The sequence below is a fragment of the Erpetoichthys calabaricus genome, chromosome 11 (assembly GCF_900747795.2).
Source record: "Erpetoichthys calabaricus chromosome 11, fErpCal1.3, whole genome shotgun sequence".
NCBI classification, from domain to species: Eukaryota; Metazoa; Chordata; class Cladistia; order Polypteriformes; family Polypteridae; genus Erpetoichthys; species Erpetoichthys calabaricus.
This window is the reverse complement of record NC_041404.2, coordinates 43,190,239-43,208,135: the sequence shown is the minus strand read 5'-3', so window position 1 is coordinate 43,208,135 and position 17,897 is coordinate 43,190,239. Positions and strand designations below refer to the sequence as shown.

At 35.5% G+C, this 17,897-nt stretch overlaps 1 protein-coding gene across 16 annotated transcripts in view; it reads left to right on the top strand.

Moving 5' to 3' along the window:
* LOC114661297 (protocadherin-10-like) overlaps nt 1-17,897 on the top strand; it is a 287,170-nt gene that overhangs the window by 180,299 nt on the left and 88,974 nt on the right. Inside the window, exon 1 of one of the 16 annotated variants that reach the window (XM_051933725.1) lies at nt 1,130-3,576. The exons of 14 other annotated variants lie outside the window; for them this stretch is intronic. In XM_051933725.1, the coding sequence (XP_051789685.1) occupies nt 1,165-3,576 (2,412 nt within the window). In that variant the 5' untranslated portion in view covers nt 1,130-1,164. Of the gene's footprint in view, nt 1-1,129; nt 3,577-9,991; nt 12,368-17,897 lie in introns of those variants that run through there. One more of the 16 variants, XM_051933737.1, reaches the window with a different exon arrangement.

Genomic DNA, 17,897 nt, shown 5'->3' with positions numbered 1-17,897 from the left:
TTTTTAATGCTTGATTACTCTGCTACATTTTTGCTTATTGAGAATTTTGCCACTAGTACTATAAGTCTACATGAATTGGAAATACTTGATTTAAAACATACCCTGTGTGACCATACTTGGGATTAAGGAGGCTTTCAAAATCTTAGGTCATGGTATTGAACACAGAGCTGAACAGAATAAACATTTTAAAATGCTGCAAATTTTCTTCTTCTTCTTCTTCTTCTTCTTCTTCTTCTTCTTCTTCTTCTTCTTCTTCTTCTTCTTCTTCTTCTTCTTCTTCTTCTTATTTTAATTTGTAATAATATTTGGCTCAGTATCCAGCTACTTGTGATGATGTTCTTAAAATATTAGTAATTTATTTCACTTGTTAAAATGTACATAATGCCAACATGTACTCATAAAAATAAAGGTGGCAACATGGTTAGAAGAATGCCATAGGGCAAACATCCACATGATGTTTCCATGAAGGACTTTTACTGTACTTATTTAGATCTGAAAGAGTAAATAACCAACAATAGATGTTAACAGAACTGTAAAATATTGATTGTGAAAGCACTCTTGATGCATACAACAACACCTCGGCTTATATACTGTTCAAACTTCTCCCACTTCTTCAATTTCAACACAAAAAACTCTTAAATTAAGATAGATCATTAAATGAATAAATGAAAATGTGGAATAATCCAGTCTGTGAAATTTAAGGTAGTTGACATAAATTCTAATGTCTAAAATTATTTTATTTTTATAAGTTTAACAATATAATGAGTCTGATGTTCATTATAGCATATATACGTGGCAGCTATTAAGTTAACGTTATAAGACTTTTTTTTTTAAATGAAAATAACTTTCTTTATAGACGACCCAGCCCCCAGTTTCTTTAGTATGTGTCTGCTTTTTGTCAAGAGTTGTAATTTTTTTCCAAATAAACCAAAAGGAAAATTTTCAAAAAGAAAATACATCTGTCATTTTTTATTTATTACGTGTACAGTTTTGAAAGGGGCGTGTATTTATGTTATCTAGTGCTATTGTATATTTTGGCCTCAGAGTGTCGCTCTTTACCAATAATTAAAGCTTTCCAAGCACTGCCGAAAGCGAGATGCTTAGTGTATTGTTCGAAAAATATCTCTGGTAAATATTGCATCTTTCAAGTATTTTTGCATTTGAATGTTGTATTTCAGTTTATTTTTTGACACTGCAAACATGTTTACATTTATTATTATATTATTGTTGACAATATGCTGTATGGATTGCGTAAATATTCGTTATTCTGTACTGGAAGAAATGGAGGAAGGCACCGTAATAGGAAATATAGATTCTGCCATTGGACTAAATGCTGCGAATCTGTCTAAACGAGAGCTTCAGCTTGCTTTGGGTTCTGGGCAGCAATATCTGAAAGTTGACGAATCTAACGGAAATGTATTAATTAAGAAGAAAATCGACAGAGAATCCATATGTGCCTTTAAATATGAGTGCATTATTAACATGGAGGTTGTGATAGAAGATCCTTTTCAGATATTCGGAATTGAAGTGGAAATACTGGATGTAAATGACAACGCTCCTACATTTTCATTCCCGTCGATGCAGCTAAACATTTCAGAATCTGTTTTGCAATCTGAAAAATTTTTACTGATGAAAGCTGTGGATCCCGACATTGGCAGCAATACGGTATGTAATTATGCACTAAATGAAAATGCATATTTCGAAGCGTGGAAAGATCGTTCTAATTTTGCGTATTTAGTAATTAAGAATGCTTTAGACAGAGAAATGCAGGCAGTACATAATTTACTGCTAACGGCTGCAGACTGTGGAATCCCCAAATTGTCGGGCTCTGTTAATGTAACCGTTATTGTACTTGATGTAAATGATAACCCACCAGTATTTGATCAAGAAATTTACGAAGTAAATCTTACTGAAAATGTTGCAGTGGGAACAATTGTTACTAAATTGAAAGCATCAGACAAAGACGAAGGGGCCAATGCGGTATTAAGATACTCATTTAATCACCACACAGCACAAGAAGTACAGGAAACGTTCATGCTGCATTCAGAAACTGGTGAAATCAGTGTTCATGGATCATTGGATTATGAAGAGGTTAAATATTTTGAATTTTATGTTCAAGCAAAAGATATTGGGACAAATCCAATACCAGGGGTATGTAAAATAATAATAAACGTTCGAGACAGCAATGATAACTATCCAGAAATCGTGGTCACTTCCATTAAGGCGTCGGTCATGGAAGACGTTCCCCCAGGCACACAAATAGCTCTTTTCAGCATTAAGGATCTGGACTCTGGAGACAATGGGAAGGTGGACTGTTATATTTTGGAGAATTCCGATTTTTTTCTTCAGCAGACGTCTGAAAACTATTATTCTCTTATGACATCCGTGCCAATGGATCGAGAGATTAATTCTAATTATAACATCACCATAATGGTGAAAGACAGGGGGACGCCACCTTTGTCAAATCGTAGAACAATATCTATAAATCTAATAGATGTAAATGACAATCCGCCATTGTTTTTACATGAATCATATAAGATTTCAGTTTCAGAAAATAATATCCCAGGTTCATTGCTTTGTTCAATAGTAGCCAATGATCCTGATGCAGAGGAAAACAGTGTTCTTAAATACACAATTCAGAAAGATGGAGATGTAAATTTGACATTATCAAAACTCTTTTCCATTAATCGGGACAATGGAAATATTTATGCCTTGCAATCTTTTGATTACGAAAAGGAGATGTCTTTTACATTTCAAGTTGAAGCCATAGACTCAGGAAATCCTCCACTGAGCAGCAGTGTAACAGTCACCATAACTGTTCTTGATGAAAATGATAACACTCCGATTATTGTTTCTCCTTGGAGACCACATGGCTCTGTAGCCTCTGAGATGATACCTGGCTTTGCTGAAGAAGGATTTCTGGTTACAAAAATAATAGCAATTGATGATGATTCTGTGCAAAATTCACGAATTACCTACCACCTGCTTCAGATAACTGATCAGACACTGTTTAGTTTGGATCGGCACAATGGTGAACTTCGAACCAGAAGACGCCTTGGTCATAGGGATTCATCCAAACAACGGCTGGTCATCCAAGCAAGAGATAATGGAAATCCATCACTTTCATCTACCGTCACCATTCTCATTTCAAGATTTGATCCAGAATCAGAGAGTCGACTAGCTTTAAATGATGACATTGATGAACCGGATAACTTTTTATCTTTAAATATGTATTTGATTATTGGAGTATCTTCTGTTTCTTTTATATTGCTATTAACGCTGACAATTCTTATAATTTGCAAATGCAATCATAATTCTCCAGCTGAAGAAAGTCAAAAATCGTCACAGACAATAAGCTGTTATAACCAAAGGAATTCTGTGATCTCTGAGCTGCCTGCAAATTCAACACTGATTTCTAGTGATGCTTACTGGCACAGCGTGCTTTTAGCAGAATCAAGAAAAGGAAAAATGCTTGTAAGGCGGTCCATACCCGATGGATCTGGCTTTATCATCTCCAGTTTAGAGAGGAACCCTGAAGAGAGATCAATTATTGACATGTGTCTAACACCAGTCGAGGTAAGAGTATTAATGAAGATTTTCAATGGTTTAAAAAGAGAATTTTACCCTGTGAGGTATATGTTAGCAGGATTCCTCAATGGTAAATGGAAAGACTTTTCCAATTCCAGATTGGAATATCCAGGGGTTGTATATCCACTATATGGTTTTATTAAAATCAAGGTATGTTACTTAAGGATAATTGAAGACCACAGTGGGTCACCTGTCTTGAACATGTGGAATACTCCTTTCTGTTTTAAATTTAATCTGCTGAAAATGCTAATATGGTTGACTTTCTCTTAAAAATAATAGATCTTTGAGTACAGAGCTTCCAGGAGCCACTAGATGGCACTTTAATTTGTTGGATCTCAAATTATTTGAGAGTATCTCTGACATTAAATTATCTTGCTGGTGATTTAGCTTCAGTGTTTCGTTTAAATATTACTACCTACGATACATTGTTCAGATTAGTGTTGAGCTGTGAGTTCGGGGAAATAGCTCATCTAATAAAGGGAAGTGTAACCAGAAATTTGAAGAAAAAAAAAAACATGGGAGAGTGCAGCTACTTGAACAACACAATGAGAAAGAAACCATTATATGTCTTGTGTTTCCACATGCCTGATAGTCCAGAAGGATAGCCTTTTTATTTTATTGCTTTGTCTTAACTCTATATCTTTCTGCTCTCTTCCATTCCTATTCCATGTCCTAATGAGGGGTGGTACACAGGGACATTTTGACTGTTCATATTAGCAGGTAGCGTAGTCAAATGGGTAAGAAATTGTACTTTACACTTTAAGCCTGCTAAGTCAGCTCCCAACTCAGACTGTCAGTGTGTTCTCCTAAACTGTGACAAGCTCTCTTTCTGTCTCACACTGGTATCCACAGACGTCTTAAATTCAAGGCTCCATACGTAATGACTAGGTGTCCCTTTCTTTATTTGCCTCCTGCTAGGCATTACACTATTCCTCAGCCAATTTAGTAAATTTATTGCAAACAATAAGCACATATAAGGGATATATACTGTAGTAGGGGAATTCAAAATATAAAACTAAAACACAAAAGATAACATTAGCTTCCTCCTGTAGCTTGACTATCTATGTTTCGGACTCTGTCTTTGAGATGGACTAACATGTTCTTTTGCTGATAGTCATAAAGACAGAATAACTGTCACACACTTTTAAACACAGCTTTTAAGGTACATTGACAGTCTGGTGACATGAGTCATAATTCCACCTACTGTAACTCCTGATTTCAAACTGACCGAGGCAATGTACTGTAGCCAAGGTTGCTTTATACTCCAGCCTGGTTCCATTCCTTAGAGAATTCCTGGAACAACTTCTAAGGCCAGAATACCTCTCCCTAGAAAGCTTTGTGATAGTGGCTCCAAGTCTCCAAGTACTTCTGGTATTGCCATCCCCATGTAACAAGGCACAGGGAAGCCCTTATTCCATCTAATCTTCCACCTGACAGTTCTGTGAAACCTTTTCTTGAATGTAATGTAAATGTAAATACAGTAATTACTTTGGAGTTCTTCATCAACTCATGAGTCTCATAGGACTTCATTGGCTGCTGCCACTCTTTGAAACTATCACTGGGTCCTCTAATTGCCTCCTCAAGTTACAGGCAACCCTCTCAGGTAGCATTTGGAGAATTAAAATATTAAGTAACTTCTGAAGCCTATACAAATATTGAGATGAATAAAATTGTAATACCCTCTGTCTGTCTTTTGAAGTTTTCTGTTTTGTTTGATGTTTTTTGTTTCTTTTTTTGCACTAAGGAACCTTATTTCATCAATCAGATTGCATCTTGTGAGTTTGATTGTCCATTTCTCTGTTCGCCAATCAAGCAAAAATGGCTGCATCGATTTGCACAAAATTTTTCATTTAAGGTGCCACTGATCCAACTTAAAATACAGGCTATATTGTGCTTCTAAATTTTCCGTGGGAGGCAGAAATGTAGAGGAGGATCAAAAAATGGATTACTCCACCAGAACTGAGTCGACATTCATGAAATTTAGCCTGCACATTACTGCAGATACAATTTAAAATTCAGACTCTTAGGCCTTTTATAAGATTCGTCAAGGAACAGGGTTGCAATTGGAGAGTGAGGTGTGCAAAACCAAAAGCATGTTATGTAAAAATAGTTTGTCCAATAGTAATGAATTTGACATATTTGTTAAGTTTGGCCCAATTTACAGGGAAGGCTACAATTAATAGCTTTCAATGGAAAATATGATGGAGGAGTGTGGTGTGATTTGGGGACAATGCAAAATTACATGTTACTTTAAAATGTTTATGTTTACTTTAACAGAATTTTGTATTTACATTAATGTTCATTAAATTTAAAATATGGGCTTCATGGAGTTTCAAGAATTTCACTGATGGGTAAAAAAAGAATGAACTTAGTGGATGCAAATTAAATTTTACTGGTATATTACAGTTAACCCAACTTAATTTATAGACTTCATGAATTTTCAAATGTTTCTTCATGAATTGGGGTGCAAGGAACAATACAAAGCCCAGTAGTTATGCCCAACTTACATGGTGTAACATTGATTCAGTTACTTAACAAGTTTATTAATGTAGGATTACATATCATGAAACAAGTAAATCAGAAAACACGAAGAAATAGCATCATGTCTCCACCCAGCAAGGATTTACCACAATTATGGAATCCAAACATGCACAAAAAGAACAATTTTCTGACTTATCATAGCAGAGATATTAATAATTATTGGAGAGGTAGTGTAAATGACAGATGGGCAAATGACAAAGGGACCAGTTTTTAAAATTACATAAATATCTGCTATCTTAAAAATAGTGGATCCTTAATGGAACATTTTACTGGGCTGTGTGTTTTCTCATGGAACCATTATTTAACAAAGAACCATTTCATTCTGGAGAGAGTTCTTTGCATATGAAATTTGTTGTCTGAACTTTGAAAAAGGTTCCTGATACACGGACCAAACAGAAATTTTAATATACAGGAGGCTATCTAGCAGAATACTAACAGATCAAGAAAACCTGAACTCTGTGTCATTGTGTGCAGCAAGAGTGCATTTAAAATTATTGACCAATTGGAATTTCATAAATCTGTTATCATCTATTCCTGCTTATTTATGGAGCCTGTTACAGAGCTAAGTAAATAAGTTTTTTTTCTGGATCATGTGGATGGTTCTTTAGAGTAGTGTCTCTCAACCACTTTTGGGTCATGGGTTGACACCAGCAGGTCGTGGGCTACTATTGTTGGTTTCCCAGTGGGTTGTGGTGGGTCACTGTGGGTCATAATTGATTGACAATGCTATGTGATATGTTTTCCCATTCCAAGTGAGCTTGTTTTGTCAAGAAGGATCCTCTATCATGCTCGTTTTACTAAGGGGACAGTTTGCAATTGCCGTATCATGTTGTCAATTAATTCAAAAAGGGAAAAGTGGATTCGTGGAACCTTAAAAGCTCAGAAACACTTCTTTAAGGAACCAAAAATGTTTTCCTTATATGGTGTTGCTCTAAAGAATGACTGGCACCTTTATTTAAAGGGTGTGATTTCCAATCTTAACCCATTATACAAAAATACCTGGGCAACACTGGTACTTCAACTAGTAATGTAATAGTTAAGGCAGCTCTAGAAATTACGTTGTTAGCCTGGATTTAAATTTGGAGATATGTTCCCAATAGAAACCGTCTTAAAAATAAAGATTCCAGAGTGGTTGTTCAGAGTGATGCCATAGTTGAACCAACTATGACCCAACCACATGAATGTTCAGGAAAGAACCTTTATTTATTTAGATCCAAAACAGGCCCTACATAATAAATAAGCACGAATAGATGGTAGCATATTTGTAAAATACCAATGGCTTCATCATTTTAAAATTTTCTTGCTGCATAAAATAATGCAGCCTAAGTTCAAATTTTATTATTTGGTAGGTAGTCTACAATACATGAAAATCTCAGTTTCTTTTTCTACATATTAAGACATTTTTCAAAGGACAAGGAACCAGCTTCATATGCAGAGAACCTTTCCTAGAATGAAATTGTGCTTTGGCAAGCAAATGTTCTACAAAGAACCACACCACCCAGTAAAGAACCTTCAAATTCCATTAAAAACATTATTTTTAAGAGATCATTTCATGGTAATGTTTTGTAGTATTGGATATAGCTTTTGTTTTCAAAAATAAGTATATGTGATAAAGGTAATCATTGAAATCAACAAACTTCCTTTCTGTCATCATCCATGTTTATCGTTGTATACTGAATTTCTGCTGTAGTGTATTTGCAACTGCATATCTGTTTTATGTCTTCAAGTATTAAAGTTTTTACAGACATAGATTTGGTGTCAGTTAAGACATTGCGGCAGAAATTGTTAAAAATGAAAATTCTGATGACTACTCCAACTAATCTGGTCTCCATTTGTTGCTGTTGCTTAAGATAAAAGGTGATCCCGGGACAAACATTTCCATCAGGAAAGTCAAAGTGTTGCATGGTACTGACACAGTTAAGGACAAGCAAAGTAAATACTATGGATATTTAAAATTAAATGTCTGAAATGAATATCATTTAGTGAGGTTCAGCTCAGCTATTTTCAGAGCAACTGCTGGCTTTTTGTTTTCTACTTGGTTGGTAGTAATATTTCATAAGGTAGAGATATTCATAAGTGATGGAATGGCTGGGGAAAGGCTGAAAGTAGAGAAAGTAAGCTGACAATGACACACCAAAGGAAGAAGACCTACTGTTTTCTGTTACTTCTGTGAAAAGTGACCATTTTGAGACGGGTATTACTGTCTGCCTTGTATTCTTGCTATGACAAAATGCAAAAACAGCACAGGTGACTGAAACGTAATGATATTTAATAATATGTTGATGTGAGAATGAGGTAGTGAGCATAGGTTTATGAGAGGACAGTCTTGAAATTAAATGTATGACAATTTATTTTTGCTAACAGACATGTTGTGAAGTTTATGACAATAAAGCATATACAAATTTTAAACTTCTGTAACAAGTGTGTCAGCCTTTTGAACACTTGAGCTGCAGTTTTGGTGCTTTTTATTATTCATTGTCTTCATTTTTGCGTTTTCTGGCTTCTGTTTTTACTTGAGTTACACAAAATGGTGTATGTGACATGCATGCAAATGCACAAAGCAGTGATTCCTGTATTCTATAGGAGAAATGTGCTATATTTGACAGATGTAAAGTTCTGACTTCGCAAATTGAAGAATGTGGAATCAAATGCACTTTCAGAACATCAATAAGCTACAGATATTAAAAGAAAGGAAATAATTAGGGAAAATTGTGGAACATTAATAACTCAATGAAACTGTGCAGCCATCTACTCTGATTTTTTTGTTTTTGCATTTTTCTTTTAGTATGTCTCATGCATTGTATTTGTTGTTCTTATGTTTGTGTGTAAGTGACTCCATTTAAAGAGAATCACGTCACTAGAAAATATTTTTCATTTATTGCCTGAGTAAAACTGTTGAAAACACACAGAAACGCATACACACACACACATACACACACACACACACACACATACACACTCAAACATAATGTGTTAATTTATTCCAGTTGTTAAGGTACATTTGATGCCTCCACTTTAATGCCTCCACTCCTCTATCTATCTATCTATCTATCTATCTATCTATCTATCTATCTATCTATCTATCTATCTATCTATCTATCTATCTATCTATCTATCTATCTATCTATCTATCTATCTATCTATCTATCTATCTATCTATCTACACACCCTTTTGCATCTCTTCATTATTTTGTGTTAAGTAACAATGGAAACACCTGTCTTACATCATGTTCATACTTCTCTTGAACTTCAACTCAAAACACTGACTATTAAATAAATAAAAATTAAATTGTGGAATAATTCACTATGTGAAATTTAAGGTAGCTGACAAAATCTTGCTTAAACAAATTTAATGGTATGATGAATTTAATATAAATTAAATTACTTTTTAATTTAGTGTATAAACACTTAAGATTTGAACTCTATGGTAATCAATAAGTTAGCATTACATTATAGGATTTCTATTGACTCATGGTAAAGATGGTGTTGTTTTGTATAAGATAATAGTGTGTTTCATTATAAATGAAGTTTTATGCCACCTGTATACTATTTATATATATATTAACGGTTTTCCCAAATTCTACAACCAGACATTTTTCATAAAGAAAAATAAATCTATCGTTTTGTATTAATTCCGTATTACAGTATTCTTTTAAGACGGTGTCCTTTTATTTTATCTATGTTTGCTATACATTTTGGCCGCAGAGTGCCGCTCTTTACCAATAATTAAAGCTTTCCAAGCACTCCTGAAGGCGAGATGCGTAGTGGATTGTTCGAAAAATATCTCTGGAAAAATATTGAATTCTGCATGAATTTTGGCATTTGAATATCGTACTTCGGTGTATTTTTGGAAGCTACAAACATGTTTATTTGCATTATTATTATATTGTTGACAATAGACAGTTCGGATGGCGTAAATATTCGTTATTCTATACGGGAAGAAATGGAGGAAGGCACCATAATAGGAAATATAGCTTCTGACATTGGACTAAATGCTGCGAGTCTGTCTAAACGAGAGCTTCAGCTTGCTTTGGGGTCTGACCAGCAGTATTTGAATGTGAACAAGTCTAACGGAAATATGTTAATTAAGCAGAAAATCGACAGAGAATTTATATGTGCCTTCAAATCGGAGTGCATTATTAATATGGAGGTTGTGATAGAAGATCCTTTTCAGATATTCGGAATTGAAGTGGAAATACTGGATGTAAATGACAACGCTCCTAAATTTTCATTTCCGTCGATGCAGATAAACATTTCAGAATCTGCTTTGCAATCAGAAAAAATTTTACTGATGAAAGCTGTGGATCCCGACGTTGGCAGCAATACGGTATGTAATTATGCACTAAATGAAAATGCATATTTCGAGGCGTGGAAAGATCGTTCTAATTTTGCGTATTTGGTAATTAAGAATTCCTTAGACAGGGAAATTCAGGCAGTGCATAATTTACTGCTAACGGCTGTAGACTGTGGAATCCCCCAATTGTCTGGCTCTGTCAATGTAACTGTTATTGTACTTGATGTAAATGATAACCCACCAGTATTCGATCAAGAAATTTACGAAATACATCTTATTGAAAACGTGGCAGTGGGAACAACTGTTACTAAATTGAAAGCCTCAGACAAAGACGAAGGCGTCAGTGCGGTATTAAGATATTCATTTAATCACCACACAGCACAAGAAGTACAGGAAACATTCACGTTGCATCCAGAAACTGGTGAAATCAGTGTTCATAGATCATTGGATTATGAAAAGTTAAAATATTTTGAATTTTATGTTCAAGCAAAAGATATTGGGCCAAGTCCAATATCTGGGGTGTGTAAAATAATAATAAACGTTCGAGACAGCAATGATAACTATCCAGAAATCGTTATCACTTCCATTAAAACGTCTGTCATGGAAAATGTGCTCCCAGGTACACAGATCGCCCTTTTCAGCATTAAGGATCTGGACTCTGGAGACAATGGGAAGGTGGACTGTTTTATTTTGGAGAATTCTGATTTTTTGCTTCAACAGACAAATGAAAACTATTATTCTCTTTTGACATCAGTGCCACTGGACCGAGAAATTAATTCTAATTATAACATCACCATAATGGTGAGAGACAGAGGGACCCCTCCTCTGTCAAACCATAGAACAATATCCATAAATCTTATAGATGTTAACGACAATCCACCATTGTTTTTACATGAGTCATATAAGATTTCTGTTTCAGAAAATAATATCCCAGGTTCATTGCTTTGTTCAATAGTGGCCAATGATCCTGATGCTGAAGAAAACAGTATTCTGAAATATTCAATTCAGAATGATGGAAATGTAAATATGACATTATCAAAACTTTTTTCCATTAATCAGGACAATGGGAATATTTATGCACTGCAATCTTTTGATTATGAAAAGGAGACATCTTACATATTCCGAGTTGAAGCCACAGACTTAGGCAATCCTCCACTGAGCAGCAGTGTAACAGTCACCATAATCGTTCTTGATGAAAATGATAACACTCCAATTATTGTTTCTCCTTGGAGACCACATGGCTCTGTAGCCTCTGAGATGATACCTGGCTTTGCTGAAGAAGGATTTCTGGTTACAAAAATAATAGCAATTGATGATGATTCTGTGCAAAATTCACGAATTACCTACCACCTGCTTCAAATTACTGATCAGACGCTCTTTAGTTTAGATCGGCACAATGGTGAACTTCGAACCAGAAGACGTCTTGGTCATAGGGATTCATCCAAACAACGGCTGGTCATCCAAGCCAAGGATAATGGAAATCCATCACTTTCATCCACTGTCACCATTCTTATATCAAGGTTTGATACAGAATTAGAAAGTCGATTAGCTTTAAATGATGACGTTGATGAACCGGATAACTTTTTATCATTAAATATGTATTTGATTATTGGACTAAGTTCTGTTTCTTTTATACTGCTATTAACTCTGATGGTCCTTATAATTTCTAAATGTCATCATAATTCCCAAGTCGATGAAATTCAACAATCTTCACAAATAATCAACTGTTACAACCAAAGAAATTCTGTTATCTCTGAGCTGCCTGCAAATTCAACACTGATTTCTAGCGATGCTTACTGGCACAGCGTGCTTTTAGCAGAATCGAGAAAAGGAAAGATGCTTGTGAGGCGGTCCATACCCGATGGATCTGGCTTTATTATTTCAAGTTTAGAGAGGAACCCTGAAGAGAGATCAGTTATTGACATGTCTCTGACACCAGTTGAGGTAAGATTATTCAATTATTTCAGTGGTTTAAAAGCAGAATTTTAACCTCTAAGCTTTATATTAGCAAGAGTGTTCAATGATAAATGGAAAGACTCTTCCCATGCTAGCCTGTCATATCCAGGGGTTGTATATCCGCAAACCTTAAATAGTTTGTTAATACCAAGCCACATTGCTTAGAGGTAAGTATAGGTGGCTACAGCAGTGGTTTCCCTATCTACAACAAGTGGAATACCCTTTCCAGTTTTAAATTGAAGTTTTCCTACAGGATAAAATGGTTGACGTGCAATTCAAATGTAATGATCCAGGATTACAGGGTTTCTAGGGGTCAGCAGAAGACAATTTGATTTGCTGGATGTTGGATTGTTTCAGGGTATCTCTAACTGTCAAATTAACATGCTGGTGATTGTCTATTTTTTAACCGCAGTATTAGGTTTACATAGTACTCCCTGCCAAAACATAATTCATATTAGTTTGGGGTGATGAATTGGGGGAAATAACTGATTTTAAAAAGAATAATATAACCCGAAATTTGATGAAAAAGAAGGTGGGGTTGGTCAGCTAGGAGAAAACCATCAAATGGAAACCATTATATGTCTTGTGTTTCCATGGGCCTAGTAGACCAGGAGGTTTCCTTTTGTGGTTTATTGCTTTGCGTTAACCGTGTTCCTTTCTCTTCTACTCATTTTCCTTGTTCTAATGTGGGGTGTTACACAAGGACATTTTCACCATTTAAATTGTCAGGTAGTGTGGTGTATTGGGCAAGGCACTTCACTTTAAACTTTCAGTCTGCAGATTCAACTCTCACATATGAGTGTATTTTCACCTGGATTGTGACACCCACTCTTTCTCACTCTCTTACACTGGTATCCTCAGAAGTCTCTTTTTGAGGGCACCATAACCACTTGATAGTTCTTTTGTGATATGCTTTCTCCTTGGCCTTATGCTTACCTCCAGTAGATTCAGCTAATGTATTACAAAAATAAACAAATATAATGTATATACAGTATAATAAGGAAAGTCAAAAGTACAAAAGAAAAACACTTTAGAAACACTAGCTGCCACCCTTAGCCTGGCTATCTTTGTTTTGGATTCTGTCTTTGAGATGGTGTACCTTATTTTTTTGCTTATAGTCCAAAATACTGGACCACAATCAAAGAGTAACATTCCCTTTTACACTCCTTCACAGATTGCATTTTAGGCATATGGCCAGCCTTCAGGAAGGAGTTACTGTCCCACCGTACCTCCTGATTGTAAAGTCACCTAAGCAATGTTCAGTAGCTGAGGCTGTTCCTAAGGCTAGAAATACTTCTCCCCAAAATGCTCTGTTGTCTTCTGCTGGTGGCACCAGGTCTCCCTGCATTCCTAACACTGTCTGCCCGATGTAATAAGGCACAGGACCATACCTATTTAATCTAATCTTCCATCTGGAAATCTTTTTCACAATTAATGTTGTAAATAGTAATTTCTGCTGCACTTCATGAACTTGGGAGACTCAAAGGACTTCACTGTCTGCTGATGCTCATTTACATTATAATGGAGTCCTCTAATTGCCTCTTCAAGTGACAGGCAGCCCCATCAAGTACCATTATTTTAAGGTAATTCATAAAACAACAATATGAAATAATTTTCATCCATTTTGGAAAACTAAAAAATTGAGTAACTTCTGAAAGCTATAATGCTATCGGTATAAATAAAGTTGTTATACAGTGTGTCCGTTTTTTAATTTTTCCTTTCTTTGATGTCATTTGTTTTATTTTTTTATTTTTTTGCACACTAAGGGCTCCATTTCACCCCTCAGGTCACATCTTGTCAATTTGCTTGTCTGATTGTTTGCCAGTTAAGCAAACAAATGGCTGAACCAGTTGTAATAAAAAGTTTTACATGTAGGTTTCCATCGGCCTAACTTTAAAAATAGGCTATATGGTGTTTCTAAAATTTCATTGGGAAGGGAAGTTGTGGTGTGGGGTGGGGTTGGTGGGGCATAAAACAAATTACTCCAAAATGGCTGAGATGACATTCATAAAATTTTACGCACATATTACAGTAGATGCAACTGAAAATCAGTGTGATTACGTCAAAACAGTATAGGTGATGGTAAAGAATTTGGCCTTTGGTTTATATTTGGCCCCACTTACAGTGAAGGCTACATTCTATGTCCATGATTCAATGAAAAGAATAGCGGGGATGTTCAGGGTGTGTGGCCCGTGATTGTGATAAGATGAGGGACCAGCACAACAATTATGCATCACTTTAAAAATGGCTATGTCTACTTTAATATAATTTTGCATTTATATTATTGTTCATCTGCGGTGGGTTGGCACCCTGCCCGGGATTGGTTCCTGCCTTGTGCCCTGTGTTGGCTGGGATTGGCTCCAGCAGACCCCCGTGACCCTGTGTTCGGATTCAGCGGGTTGGAAAATGGATGGATGGATTATTGTTCATGCAATTTATAGGCTTCATGGAGTCTGAAAATGTTCATTGAGGAGTAGAAATTGGAGGGCAAACACCACATAAACCAGTGGTTATCAATCTGTGGGGCAGGCCCCTCTAGGGGGGCATGAAGTAACAAAAAGGGGGGCGCAAAGACGTGAAAAAAAAGAAAACAAGAATCAAAAATATGAAAAATACATCTATTGAAACCAAAACAAATTAAGTTAAACTACATTCTGATACTAGAAAAATAAATATAGAGTTATTTAAATGTCGATAAAAGTTAAGTAGGTATAATAAAATATGTATCCATGATATATCATTAATTAAAAAAAGAACAAATTGGTATTAGTGGGCTCCTTTCAAAAAAACCTTAGGGCTGGGGGCGCGATTAAAACTGTTATGAAAACTCGGGTTGCAAATACTTAAAAGGTTGAGAAACGCTGACATAAACTATACATTACTCCAAAACAGCAGAATGTATGGCTAAGAAATTGTCTATATACTGTATATTACAGTTTACCCACCTTAACATACTGTATATGGTAAATGGAGTTTGAAAAGTTTCATCGTGACCATATGTTCAATAGAGGGAACAACACAAAAACTGGTCATTTAACCGATCTTCATATCATATCAATGATTCGGTTATTAAACAAGTCATCCTGTTAATTAATGCAGGATTAAACATCTATTTATGAAACCACACTAAACCGGAAAGTACAAAAACGTGGTGTCCATAGTCCCAACCCAGTAAAGAGTTACCACAGTTATGGAATCCAACCATTCATGAAATGAACAAATTCTCGATTAATGAGAACAGTGAAATGAATAGCTTTCAGAGAGGCAGGGTAGAGAATGGATGGGCAAATGGCAGAAGGATCAACTTTTAAAAAAATTCTTCTTTCCTGCCTTTACCCATTATACAGAGAAAAGTCAGGTACTTTGAGTGGTGTTTTTATATATATTACTATTATTGTGTTAGTTAATGGAACTTGCTAGCCTGCATTTTAATTGGGAGGTGAGTTTACAATGGATATGCGATACTATTCCTAATGTTGTTATAGCGTTTGTTTTCAAAATTAAGTAAATGCGATAAGTCTTAAAGTTTTAATGTCGATTGGAAGCTAGGTCTGTTTTCAGTTAAGGCGTAGTTGTATCAGCCTTTGAGCAAATAAATATTATTCAGTGTACTACTCTGACTAATCTGCCCTCCTTGGGCTTATTTTATGGAAATGGCTTGGGATAAGTTGTGTTCCTGTGAGAAATGAAAATCCAAAGTGCCATGCTACTAACACATGGAAGCAGAGGCAAAGTGAATACTAAAGATATTTTGCACTAAAGGTCTAATGCGAAAAAAATACCACTTAGTGAGGTACAGCTCAACGATACTTTTTAGAATATCTACTGAATTTTTGTATTTTACTCAATTGGTAGTGATTTTTCACAGGGCAGAGATTTGTATAAATGGTGGAATGGCTGGGGAAAAGCTGAAAGTATAGAAAGAGGGCTGAAAACAACACACCAAAGGGAGATTACCTGCTATTTTGTGTTACTTCAGTTAAAAGCACCTATTTTGTGACAGATATTGGTATTGTGTATTGATGATAAATGCAGTAACAGCACAGATGACTGAAGCTCAAATTAATGATATTAAATAATAGGGAGATATGAGTATGGGGTAGTAAACAGAGTCTGAGTGGACAGCTATGAAAAAATATAAATGTGCAAACAATAAAATGTATAAAATTGTCAAACTAATATAAATAGTGTGTCAACCTATTGAATACATGATCTGTAGTTTTTCTGCTTTTTATCATTTATTGTGTTTATTTTTATATTTATTGGCTTCTGATTTTGCTTGAGTTTGCACAAAAAGGTACCTGTGACAAGACATGCAAATGCACAGAGCAGTGATGCCGCATTCTGCAGGTGTAATGTGCTATGTTTGCCACATTTGAATATTGTGGAATCATACACACTCTCAGAATTTAATTTCTCTACAGATGTGAAAAGCATAAAATTAATGTGGTAATACTGTGCAGGGTAACAACTTTGTTACAAAATTGTGGGGCCGCCCATTCCCATTTTCTGTTTTTGCTTTTTCTTTCAGTTTTTCCCAAACCTTGTTTTTGTTCCTCTTGTTTGTGTGTTTGAGTGACTCTGTTTAAAGAAAATCAAGCCACTGGAAAGTACAGTGTTTTTTGCATTTATTACCTAAGCAAGACATTTGCACATTCAATATTAATTTGGAGCTGGTGAAGCAATCTGAGAATGGTCCAAGTGCAACATGAACCACAGAAGGACTCAGAAAATAGAACAGAAAATGGTGCTGTGATAGGCACCTTACATCTCCTGAAACCTAGCGATGGATGGATGGATGGATGGATGGATGGATGGATGGATGGATGGATGGATGGATGGATAGATAGATAGATAGATAGATAGATAGATAGATAGATAGATAGATAGATAGATAGATAGATAGATAGATAGATAGATGGATGGATGGATGGATGGATGGATGGATGGATGGATGGATGGATGGATGGATAGATAGATAGATAGATAGATAGATAGATAGATAGATAGATAGATAGATAGATAGATAGATAGATAGATAGATAGATAGATAGATAGATAGATAGATAGATAGATACTTTATTAATCCCAAGGGGAAATTCACATACTCCAGCAGCAGCATACTGATAAAAACAATATTAAATTAAAGAGTGATAAAAATGCAGGTATAACAGACAATAACTTTGTATAATATTAACATGGAATTGAAGAGTCGCTTAGTGTGGGGGAGGAATGATCTCCTCAGTCTGTCAGTGGAGCAGGACATTAATAGCAGTCTGTTGCTGAAGCTGCTCCTCTGTCTGGAGATGATACTGTTTAGTGGATGCAGTGGATTCTCCATGATTGACATGATTCTCCATGATTCACCCAGTCACTTCTGCATATATACTTTTATGGTGCTTGCTCTGTGTTTGCTGGAATACTGTGGTTTCTCTGTATATCCTAATTACTTCTTAGACAGCGTGCTCAGAGATTGTCCATTGCAAATGAGTATGCCCACACTTGTGTTGGACACAGT